The 12123-nt window shown below is 45.1% G+C and overlaps 2 protein-coding genes across 2 annotated transcripts in view; one reads left to right on the forward strand and one right to left on the reverse strand.

Moving 5' to 3' along the window:
- Window positions 1-1532, reverse strand: part of rttn (rotatin) — a 48987-nt gene extending 47455 nt beyond the window's left edge. The window contains 3 exon segments of the mRNA XM_084475235.1: window positions 507-702; window positions 967-1154; window positions 1417-1532. Coding sequence (XP_084331361.1) covers window positions 507-702; window positions 967-1154; window positions 1417-1447 — 415 coding nt within the window. The 5' untranslated portion in view covers window positions 1448-1532.
- A 3345-nt stretch (window positions 1533-4877) lies between these two features.
- On the forward strand, window positions 4878-11550 carry socs6a (suppressor of cytokine signaling 6a). The gene is made up of 3 exons (XM_084475068.1): window positions 4878-5235; window positions 5651-5720; window positions 6075-11550. Exon 3 carries the CDS (start codon window positions 6098-6100, stop codon window positions 7799-7801), a length of 1704 nt encoding a protein of 567 aa, XP_084331194.1. The 5' UTR covers window positions 4878-5235; window positions 5651-5720; window positions 6075-6097; the 3' UTR covers window positions 7802-11550.
- The last annotated feature ends 573 nt before the right edge of the window (window positions 11551-12123 follow it).

Here is a 12123-nt window from a genome sequence, read left to right on the forward strand (position 1 = left end):
CCGTTCACTTGCATGGGCCTTTCCGACTTCCGGTGGTGAATTATTTTTCAATAATGACCGTTGCCAAGCATATAATGACCTCTGTCAAGGAAAGTGGATTTTTTTCACGTCTTTCGTATCACTCTGCAAGTCCAGTAACTTATCAACCCCAGCTGATTCGTTTGCTAAGCGACGTCAACGTCTTTGGCAGACTATTTCTCTTCACATCAACACTACGACCGGTAATTGTAAAAAGACACTGTGTAAAGTTATTTTTACGTTTTGGCAAGTAACGGTGTAATAAGCGGGATGATGTATAGAACGTCGCCGGTCATTATCTAAAATATGCCCCTTCAGGACAAAGCAAGACACCTCCGCTTCGCGTCTGTGTCCGGTTCGTCCTGTCTGGGCTTATTTCCCGATAATGACCGGCGTTCTATACATTATCCCTCACATATATATGGCTAATATTCTCTCATTGTAGAAAGTAAGCAGAACAGAATGCCTCAGCTCTAACTCTGGGTAACCTGGGGGGGTGGCGGCCCTGTGTCCGGGGGGGGAGGGGGGTACGGCAGTGTAACTTGGGAGTAGATCCGGGAGATGGAACAGCTGGTCCAGGGTGCCATCGATGACAGCTCGCAGCCTGGGCTCCACGTTAGGCGACAGCTGGGTAAGGAACTCCACCGCTCCAACATCTCTCAGCATCTGGGCTGCGCTAGGATGCTACGTTGGGAAGATGACAGTTACAGCAAACCGTCCGGAATTCAAATCACAGCAAAAATAGATTAACTATTTCATAATTTGGTCCAGCACTGCAAATACCCTCAAATAAATAAGTATATTGTATAATTCAGCTATCTGCATTGACCAACACTCAAAATCCTTGTAAAAGTCCATTAACATTATCATGGTTAATATTAATGTCTTTCTAACCTTGCTTCACGTTTCATTATGCAAGACGCCATTGGCTTGCATACTCATCCGTACCTTGGATAATGTAAAGAGCAGCTCCAGCACCTCGTCCTGCATGGGGACCTCGGGGAAGTTGAACCACTCCAGCAGCACCACGAACAGCATCCTCTCCTGGACCAGGTCGGACAGCGACACCAGCGAGTGGTCCAGCTTGGAGAGGATGCTCTTCATGGCTCGGACTCGGATCTCCTTTAAGGAGTGACCTTTGACAGGAGAAGATCAGTTGAGAAGAGGATATTAACGTAACGTTACGTGTTTCACCGTTCGTGTTATATAAACCGTAAGCTACGATTCAAAATGCATTGTTGTTGTTTATTGTTTCTTGGTACTTCCGAAGAGCCGCAAAAGCACATTAAATACAACACATAGTTCGTAAGAAGAACAATCCTGCGACCACTTTCGTTAACGTCGCAGATGCTGACCGACGAACTTCGCTCAGGGTATTATCGTGCGTATGTATCGTACCTATTTTCTTTACAAGATGAGAAAGATCCATATCCAGTTTATTATTGTGGCGACAGGAAAAAAGAATCGATAAGTAACGACACTAACGTCACCAGTCGGGCGACTGAAGCATGATGCTAAACTTCTGTCAGTGTAACGTCAGCAGCGTTTTACCCGGGGTTGTTTTCAACGTACGCGCCAGAGCGGCGTCACTGGACTTCCTGGTCGGAAACAAGGGCGTGTTCAAGAAAAACACGCGTCCTCTGAAGGGCCATAGTCAACATTACACAGGAGGTTAAATATGATATTTACATGTGGTGTTTGCTGTATAGTATTTCAAGTATATATGAATAGACAACACCTGTTTATATTGTGTAGCTACACACACACACACACACACACACACACACACACACACACACACACACACACACACACGCACACACGCACGCGCGCGCGCACACACACACACACACACACACACACACACACACACACACACACACACACACACACACACACACACACACACACACACACAGTGTAAACGTATTACGTATTATATATTTATTTTTTCTTCACTTTGTGTGTTATTGACTTTTCCTTTAAAGGTGTAGGGAAGGGAAGGGAGTCAATAAAAACACAGACCAAAATATCTATATAATATTATGCATCCAACCTTATAAGTAAGTAAAATGAATGCACGATGAAGTAAATGTATAGCCTGGTTGTCTGTATGGTATTGGGGGAAGATTGGGGAAAATGAACTGCAATAGACTGCGATAGACTTCCAATACCTGGGAACTGCAAGATGAACACAAAGATCTGTTGTTCTTCTTCTTCTTCTACACCTTGGCACAACCCCACCAATGATTAAACAAGATCAAATCAATTAATTAGTCATGTAATTATTGTAATTTAACAAAATATAGCACCCCATATGGCAAAGGTACAAAGAGTTGCCATCAGAATTATTAACGGGAAATAAAGGGTGGATTACAAAATACCATTGTTGAACCCTTGGTAAATATGACATGTATATTCCCTTCTATATTAAGTCATACATGTGTATTTATACTTCATATTTCATGAACACCTCATCCATTACATTATGCATGTGTGAGAGGCTATTGTAAATAGTGCATTATGTAGCATTGAGGAGAGACAAGTGAAGAAAGGGGAGATCACACACAAGGGCTGAGAAGTTCCAAAAGTGTATTTTAAAAGCCGAAACAATCTGAGGAGAGACAACATGACATGACAGAGCATAAAAAAGAGGTAACAACACATCCCGGGTGTTCTGTACCGTCATAGTATCAGGAATGAAAGTGTATGGTGAGATTTGAGCGTATCTGTCGCATGCACTTCTTTCCGAGTGCGTTGTGTGGCTCAAGCGCCTTGCTATGTTATTCCACAGTCATGTCTGAAAGCGAAGAACCCAAGTGGTCCCACCGGCCCTGTCACTGGTTGACATGCCTGCTGTACACGTCTTCCGCTCCACTGCAAGTGTTGAGGATATGAGGGGGGGGGGGGGGGGGGTACCTCAGGGCTCCAGACAATCTCCCCTTCAGCACCAAAAGTCAAGCCAGAGGGCCGGAGTCAAGCCCGCAGCATCACACATGCATATTGAGCACAAGTCGTTTACGAGCTGTACATCAGAAATGAAGGTGAAACACAAGGTGCTGCCCCACATGAGGTGTTCATTAAGTAGCACAGCTTGCTGCATCACAGGATACTCCGATATTCACTTCACATTATTGCATCACCTATTCAACTACAGAAAGAAAGCAAAGAATCAAAGCCAATACATAAAGGGAGTTTTATATGGTCTAACCATCTGAAGGAATTGCTTGTGGTAATCCTGGTCTCGTTAAGTTATGGGCAAATATTGTTTCATGTAAAACGTACTACTTATTATTAGTCAATGCTTGATCTGTTTACCCTGTCATAACAGAAAACCACCTTGTTAATCCCCTGTCTCAATGTTTAATTTAACTGTCTCACAAAGCAAATATCAAACAGCCAAAAGTTTATTTGTCAGGTCTAATTTAGCTTGCAGAAACATTGCACCCTTTTCTGCCATTGTCCCTCCGCTGTGCTATCTACGAAAAGAATAATAACATCACCACCCCACTGTGCCTCCCACCCCCCCCCCACACCCCCCCCCAATCCACACATCAAGTTAAGGCAGCCTGATGAACCCTAATAGGGCCCGGTAATTAGAGTCTTTGCATAGAGCCTGTCTGCGCACAGCCACCCTAATAGGTTGGGGAGAGGCATGCCATACACTTGACAGTGTGGAAAAAACAATGTAACGTTGGGTGCATGGTCCAAATTAGCCTGCCTGGAAGTGGTAAACACAATCTACTTTAAAACAATACTGACACTAATTAGGTAACCAATGTATCATTTCAAAGTACAAGTTTTGGCTGCTCTCTCAAATTGTTGCTTCGAAAAGTCTTATGCTAATATTTTCTGGAATACAAATTGGAGACAAATTTTTGCATATATGCTAAGCAATGCCTGGCATTCAGAAATAATCTGTAAGCTAATATGTAAGACTTTGTAAATGTTTACAATTAAATAATACCTTATTTATATCTTAATGTATCGATGCATTATAGGTCTAATGTGAAAGATGGATCAGATTAATAGTTTGTTTACAAGCCTTGGTCTTGACAGATGCTCACTATTGAAATTTGGTTTTTATTTCAGGTATTATTATATTATTATATCTGGATTTAACAAGCCATATATAAAAATACTTTGTGCACACCTGTTGTCGTTTACAAGGGTAGAAAACACAGTTTAAATTGTGGTACATTTCTGTATTTGCACTGCATACAAAGGATGTTAACACAAGACACATTTTTAAGTGTTACTATATTAACTTTAGTAAACTGCATAATCAAGAGAAACAATCCATGCAGGATGTTTTTATCTTATCATGACTCATTGTTATTATGTCCATTCACAATTTAAGTTGGCATACAGAATACTTATTAAGGCCATGTATTTCCAAAAAGTAAATCTTTAATAAAAACGAAATAATTGCCTTGAAAAAAGGTCAGCATTGGTAGCTGAAAGGAGGTGCTTGGCCACCCTTAGCCCGGTCTTCTGTAAGTGCCTGTTGTGTTGACGCACCTGCAGAAGAACATCTTCAAAATGATTTCCCACTGTGCCTATCTGATTACTTAACACACCTCGGCCTCAGGTGTCAATTCAAAGTGAACGGTCATAGCTAATTAAATCAAGAGCTCCCTCCTTACAATACTTGATTTATATAACACGTTTACACGTACCACTCCAAACAGGGTTTACATTATTCCAATCAATGGTATAGAGAGATCACCAATGGTTTGTGAGTCAACATGCAAGCTGGCCTGCTGCCTGGGACGTATTCCCCATGCCGGGCTCTGATTGGCTGACGGCGGATCTGCTCTCCCACAATTCAACAGGCAACAAAGGAAGAAAGCGAGAGGCCGTGAGAGGCTAGCATGTATTAGCTCCCCCGATACAAGGATACCGCCCGCTGTCTCCTCTTCGATGGCATCGATATATACATGTATATATGCGTAAAGGGATACCAACCGCAGGGGGGGACGGCCGTTAACCGTCGGTGAGGGCGTCTGTCCGACCGCACAACGAGTATGTTCTCCGAAGCTAACCCACACGATGCTAGCTGGTTGCGTTAGAATGCTAACGGCTAGGTGGCTAAGCTAACACAAACCCGTCTGGCGATCGAGCTTTTAAAGGACGTTTTCTGTTTAGACAATACGATTTTCGCCGGCACACCTGATCGCCTGACCTGACGGGACATGGTGACACCTCACGTCTAGGGTAAGACACGACCTGTTTTGTGCTGTTTGGTTGAATCCAGTGTGGAGAGATGGGGACATCAACAACGACATGCTAGCTGCTATGGTAGCACTGGAGCTGATCAATGATGTAGTGGTTAAGATGAGGTGACTACAGAGGGATGTGGGAGTCAATGGTTTCCACGTGTGCTCATGTCAATGTCAATATAAATGCTTGTTCTGTACACTAAATGCGGACGAACTATCCCCGTTGTCTCCTCTTGGCCCCATGGGCCTACAGGCTACTGCCACAACAGTGCAGGGGTAAACACCGTGGTTTAGAATCAATGAGGCTGACATATCTAATCGGAGCCCACATGGGCATGGAGTTGTCACTGACTTTTCACTTAATTTTTTAACTTGATGTTTTAATTGGTGTTGCTCCTTTTCACTTCTAGCCTCAGAGCTGAATTGGTGGAAGTGGAACCTAGCCCATCCAACTGAGTCACCATTTGCAGGCACATAATGGTGAGTAATCAGATTACAGCATGGTTATAACTGCTGTCTTTGGTCTGGCTGCAAATATATGAACACGTTTGATAAGTCACATGGAAGTCAGTTTTGTATCACAAATGGTAACATGCGTTTGTGACTACAATGTGAAGTATTTGCACTTTATGCTTTGATTATGAGCGCTGCTGTTTGTGTCATTTAGTATTGCATCAGTTGTCAATGTCTCAATGTGGGTGGTTCTATTACCAAAGTTAATCGTATGCTGTTTGTGTCTGCCGATATGCTCATGTATTTTTTATTTTTATTAATCTTGTCATTTAATCACCAATCTGCTACCGCCCTGAATGACTTGTGTTTCTTCGACTACAGGGTATGGCCACTCTATCACATGCATGACTAGTTCTGTGTGGCCTGATGGGAGGACACTGTGGATAGCACATTCATCAGGACACCCGGGGAGCCATCCCCTCCCATGCTCCCACTCGAGAGGGCCCGCCAGGATGAAGAAGATAAGCCTTAAGACCATTCGAAAGTCCCTCAACATAAAGGGCAAAGAGGAGGGCGACTTTGTCATGCTCCAGCAGCCCTCCCTGACCACTGACTATTCCAAGGAGGACTCCCTCTTTGGGGGCTGTTATACCAAAGACCTCGCCGGCTGTGACCTTGGCAACGACGAGGACAAGGGCGGTCAGAACAAGGGCCGCGCCAAGAGCGAGAGTCTGATGGGCTCGCTGAAGAGGAGGCTGTCCACCAAGCAGAAGGCCAAGGTGAAGGGAGGCTCGTCGGCCATGGGCTCTGTAGAGGACGACGACACCTTCTCGTCCGCCTCGGTGCCCATCAGCTTCAACGAGGTGAAGGCCCAGCGGCCCCTGAGGTCCTCCTCGCTACGGAGCCACCACTACAGCCCCTCGCCGTGGCCCCTCCGCTCCGTCACCTCGGACGAGGCGTGCATCAAGATGGAAGTGAAGGTCAAAGCCATGGTCCACTCCCCAACCCCGAGTCCCAGCCTCAACGGCGTCCGCAAGGAGTTCCACGACTTCCACACCGAGGGCTTCTTCCAGGAGCAGGCGGAGTCCTTCAAGAGTCTCCAGCAGCAGGCGCAGAACGGCGCGCTGCACCTGAATATCGAACATGATGTGCCTGTGGTGCTGGGTCTGATGCCCCAGGACTACATCCAGTACACCTTGCCTTTAGATGAGGGAATGTACCCTGAGGGGCCTCACTCGTTTTGCCTGGACAACTCCTCTCCCATGGAGGTGGTCACCGCGGCAGAGGATGGGCTCCTTCCGCCGGACCATGTCCAGGAGGAGCTGGACCTGGTGGGCGGCCTGCCCCCGGAACTCTACATGGAGCCCTCCGTCAACGGCCTTCTGGTGGGCTCCGCCGGTGTGATGCTGGAGAGCTCGGCGGTGGAGATCCCGCCGCCCCTCTCTCCGCTCAGCCACCGGGAGCTCCCCAGGACTTTTTCAGGGTTCAGCTCGACGGACAGCCGGGTGGCCGAGCGGGTAAGACACCACCTGAACTTTGACCCCCACTCCGCCCCCGGCGTCAGTCGGGTGTACGACTCGGTGCAGACCAGCGGGCCCATGGTGGTGACCAGCCTCACGGAGGAGCTGAAGAAGCTGGCCCGGCAGGGCTGGTACTGGGGCCCCATCACCCGCTGGGAGGCAGAGGAGAAGCTGGTCAACCTGCTGGACGGCTCATTCCTGGTGCGGGACAGCTCGGACGACCGCTACCTGCTCAGCCTGAGCTTCCGCTCGCAGGGCAAGACCCTGCACACCCGCATCGAGCACTCCAACGGGCGCTTCAGCTTCTACGAGCAGCCCGACGTGGAGGGCCACACGTCCATCGTGGACCTCATCGACTTCTCCATCAAGGACTCTGAGAGCGGAGCCTTCTGCTACTCCAGGTCCCGCCTCCCGGGGTCCGCCACGTACCCCGTCAGACTGACCAACCCCGTGTCTCGATTTATGCAAGTGCGCTCGCTGCAGTATCTGTGTCGCTTCGTCATCAGACAGTACACGCGGATCGACCTGATTCAGAAGCTGCCTTTACCCAACAAGATGAAAGATTACCTGCAGGAGAAGCACTACTGAGGACAGGATTGTGGTAGCAATTTGCACTTTTTGGGTTCAGTTAAGAGATTTCAAACAAGGTTTACACTTCAGACGACCATTGTTTTTGGGGAAGTTGGTTTTCAGTCGCCCTTGATTTGTCTCCGGATGACTCTGTCGATGTCCGGTCCTCCATCCCGTGGTTTCCACTTGAGTTTCTTTTCACGGATTGGCCAGTGGCTTTACTTCAGAGAGGCCTGCAGGGAGAGCGTCCAGGCCGCACCATACATTACATTGATCATAGATGCATACGGTTGACATGCATTTTGATGAGGGAACTTGTAACGCTAGCGGTCCACCTAGAGCACGATAACATGTACAAAGAAAAAAAAGACTTAAGGTTACTTGGAATTTTAACGACTTGTGAAATTTGACATTTTTAATGTGGCATGGTGAATATTCAGAAATACTAAACCGAGGGGGAAGCCACCATTTGGATCCCTACTTTTAAAATCTATTTTGGTTCTCTTAAGCCCCCCCCTCGTCCTGCAGACTGGTTGTGATCATTGGCACATTGTTTTGACGATGGTATTGTTTGCCACATCATTGTCTTTGTCATCATCATCACTTTAAACAGTTAGTTTGTTCTTGGCTTATGGTTGAAAGACACTTGTCCTAATGTGACGCCATCGCCAGATAACCTGCTCACCTCACAAGAAGGGTGTTTTAATTGCTTCAATAGCCAAAGATTGATTGATGATTGACATAGTCTTCCCCTCCTTGGACGGATGCAAGGAAAGGAAATTCATATCCCAAGAGCAGTTACATTTCTCTGAAGCCATTTATGGCTTTAGAAAATGTACGTATTTTTCCAGTGTCCCAAGAAAATACACCATCTTGTATTTTACTCCTTATTCCATAACCCTTTGATCATCTAGCCCGTGCATGTCTTTCTACATGTTCTTTCTACATCTAGTTACTAATAACTATTAGTATCATTTCAGTGGGGTGTCAGGTTATGATGTATACTAGTAATCTGAGTGACCAGGGCTATACCATCTGAACACTATGGTACCATGCACTTTTATTAGTAACCTACTTGAACGTAATGAAGCACTAACTTCATATCTCCATGACCTGTTTCCGAGCTGCTATCGGTCACGGTCAGTTAATAAGGGCCACCGTCAGACTTTCATGAAATAAGCTTAGACTTAAACGATCTGGGACGGTGTCATTGAAATGCTGAGAGGGCCACAGTCTGGTCAGTGAGGGGGGTTTAACTAATACTTTAACTTTTGCCAAAACAAACTGGGTATAAAGTGGTATGACTGCATGTAGCCATCACCTTGAAGCAAAGGGTAGAAAAGGTACTGGATACATGACGCTGTTTATATTACACTTGTGCTCTTGGGAGGACCAGCAGTGACTTGATGTATTAGCCTTTTTGAAAATTTGATTAATATGAGCAAGTAGGAGAGGAGACAAGAGTTTAACGTTTCCACATTAGGAATGTTGAGAACGCTGCACCACAGCGCAGACCTTGAAAACACAGTTTTTCGTGACCTGCAATGCTCGTACTTGCATGTAGTAACAGCTCAAGATTGTTAAGAACGTGCACTCGTACGCCAACTTTAAATGACTGACCATGTCGTGAGGGCTTAGTAGGAAGTTTCATGTTTGCGTACAATAGCATTTACCCCACGGATGACGTTACCCATCCAGTACCCCCCAAAAAAATGGACCTCTAGCCGACTAACCCAGTCCAGTCCCCCCCCCCCACCCCCCCCGGTTATGCTTGTGTTGAGCCAGCTAGCTCCACATCACAGAACCCTAGCTGAGCCTAAGTATCATAGGAGTTTTGCGAAAGCCAGGCCATGGCTTTTTTTGGTTTAGGGACATGACGAGACTCCAGAGTCGGCTTCATGAAAGTCATCGTATTTCACCGTCACATGTTGTTTTCAAGGGCATTGAAATCTTTTTGTGATTGGTGTCTCTTACCCGTCGTATCTGCTCCCACCGGGCTCCACTACCCCACATGTTTTTCTCTACTGGGCTGTATATTCAGAACAAAGGGAAAAGCACACGGTATGCTACGCAAGTGCTTTATGCAGAGATTCTGACAGGGAAAAAAAAAATTGACACGCTTCGTTCGAGCATCTTTTTGTTGACATGGGTGTCCTTGAAAAGTATTTGGTAATGTCTTTCAGACAACTTTAGGTATGTTTTTCCTAGTGCATAGTTCTAGTTTTTAGAGGGTGCAGACAATGTCCAAACAAAGTCACAGTGAAGATGGCAGATGAACAATGGAAGGTGTTGCATGTTTAAAACGGCTTTGACATATATAGGAATGAAGGATCTAGGTGTGTGTTTTTGGCTGTGTAAAGGAATATTGTTTTATATTAACAAGCTGGAGATTGTGTGTAAAAGAATTGTGTTTTGTTTTTTTTGCCATCGGGAGGTGTGTGTGTGTGATGGGGGGGGGTTGTAAGGCGTTGTATAAAAAGGATTTAGCAGTGTATGTTTGGCTGCAGTATCTATTAGGGTCTTGGTGGTCAACTGCTTATGGTATGCAGCACCAATACAAACACATTGAGACTTTTGCACTTGAAGGTTGACCTATTTTAAAAAAACACTTGGATCTTGCCTCTCCTGAGTTGTCCCGCAGAAGTTAGTATTCAAATTAAAGTTACAACAGCCAAAACCTCTGGACGGAAGTGCACACTACGCTATTAGTGGGCATAGGATAATTTAGGTCTAATTATCAACCAACATCCTTTTTCTTCTTCTCCTATCATTGGGAAACAGCATAAAGCACCAGCATCGAACTGTAACCGCCTGCCCTCTGTTAACCCCTAGACTTTTCATTCCTCTGCCTCATCATAGCGAAGAATGTTCCATCGAAGGTTAGACTGTTGCATTTACTTTTTAGGTTTTCTTTTGAGCGAGTTAAAAATGTGAAAGTGAATTGTTGGTCTTTTTATTTTCTAACCCGGTGTATTTTAATTGTATGTCCTGTTTTAATTTCCGTGTCCCGGCTGTTTCTAACGAGCTAGACTCCGTCAAGTACCAGATAGGGGTGTCTGCTGTGATTTCAAAGTATTTAGATAGCCTGGGATTAGGTTGGCCTGCTATCCTTTAAGCGTTATTGCCTTCGACATGTGACTTTGGAGATAAACGCTTGTTGAAAACTGCAGAAGCATTTTCAGTCCACAATGTATAGCTGTTTAGCACTTAACAAGCTCTGGTATTGTTTGAACATCTCTGCAATGAAGGTATTTGTTTACTGCTATGTTTGTTGACCCCCCCCCCCCCCCCACCCATCCACCAACCTTTTTTCTTTTTTTACTTTCATGGTTTGTCCTCATGATCATCTTGGTACAATTTTTAGAAACGTTATTTCATTTCAATGTGTTGTACACATTTGTGCTGCTTTCAGATATGATGGCCTTTCTTGTATTTAACAATGTGGAAATAGAATGTCACCATTTGGATCTATGTACACGACACAGACACACACACGCACACACCTATACATACACACATGACTTTGGGTATCGTTTTGGGAGAGAAAGGCAGATTTGTGAACATTAGTCTGTAAAATGTCATCAATAGTTATTAGCTCCTCTGTATTAACCGGTCACCCCAGTTTACATTTGTTGCCCACAATTAATTTCCCAACATAGATTGTCTTTTTGTATTTTTTTTCGTTTGAAAACAAAAATCAGCCGTGATTTATTGCACATTTTGGATACAGTTAAAAAGTTTTTGTATCTGCCAATTATAAATTATAAATAAACTATATTCTGAAAAATTGCCTTAATCCGTTTCCATTTTATTAGTCGGTGTATGCTGTTTTTGTGTATAGAAAGGATGAAATCGACCCCCAAAGGGCATATTCTGTTGGACACCTCATACGGTAAAGGCAAGGTTTAGCACGAGACACTCCTTATTTATTGTTCATTAGCAAATTGGCCTGTCTTTAAACAAGTGTTCTGGCTAGAGACCAGAACTCAACCTAAGAGCGAATGGCCTTACATTAGCCTGAACCTCTTCTACTGACCCCTCTTTGGGCAATACCCAGGTGTCTCTGCTGCCAACAGGCTATCATAGCCTAGCAGCAGAGATGTTCCCTTGGAGATCAGCTGGTGAAATGCATCCATATGGATGTGGATCGTTGGAGGAAACAACCAAGTGTCTTATGTATGTCCAAAGGGAATCATTGAACGAAAAAAATGTGTAATTTGCTGCCGTCCTTCTGACGAAATCAACAGTTATTGATTTACACTGCACAGTGTGTAGAAAGTAATGGCTTCTGTCGGCCCACACGTTACTGTCCTTTCAGAGTCGGCACAGCTGGCCAAGAG

Source organism: Micromesistius poutassou (assembly GCF_964030765.1).
Source record: "Micromesistius poutassou genome assembly, chromosome: 11".
NCBI classification, from domain to species: domain Eukaryota; kingdom Metazoa; phylum Chordata; class Actinopteri; order Gadiformes; family Gadidae; genus Micromesistius; species Micromesistius poutassou.

What these genes read in the sequence shown, in the direction of transcription:
- socs6a (XM_084475068.1), top strand. Translation starts at nt 6,098, where the DNA reads ATGACTAGTTCTGTGTGGCCTGATGGGAGGACACTGTGGATAGCACAT.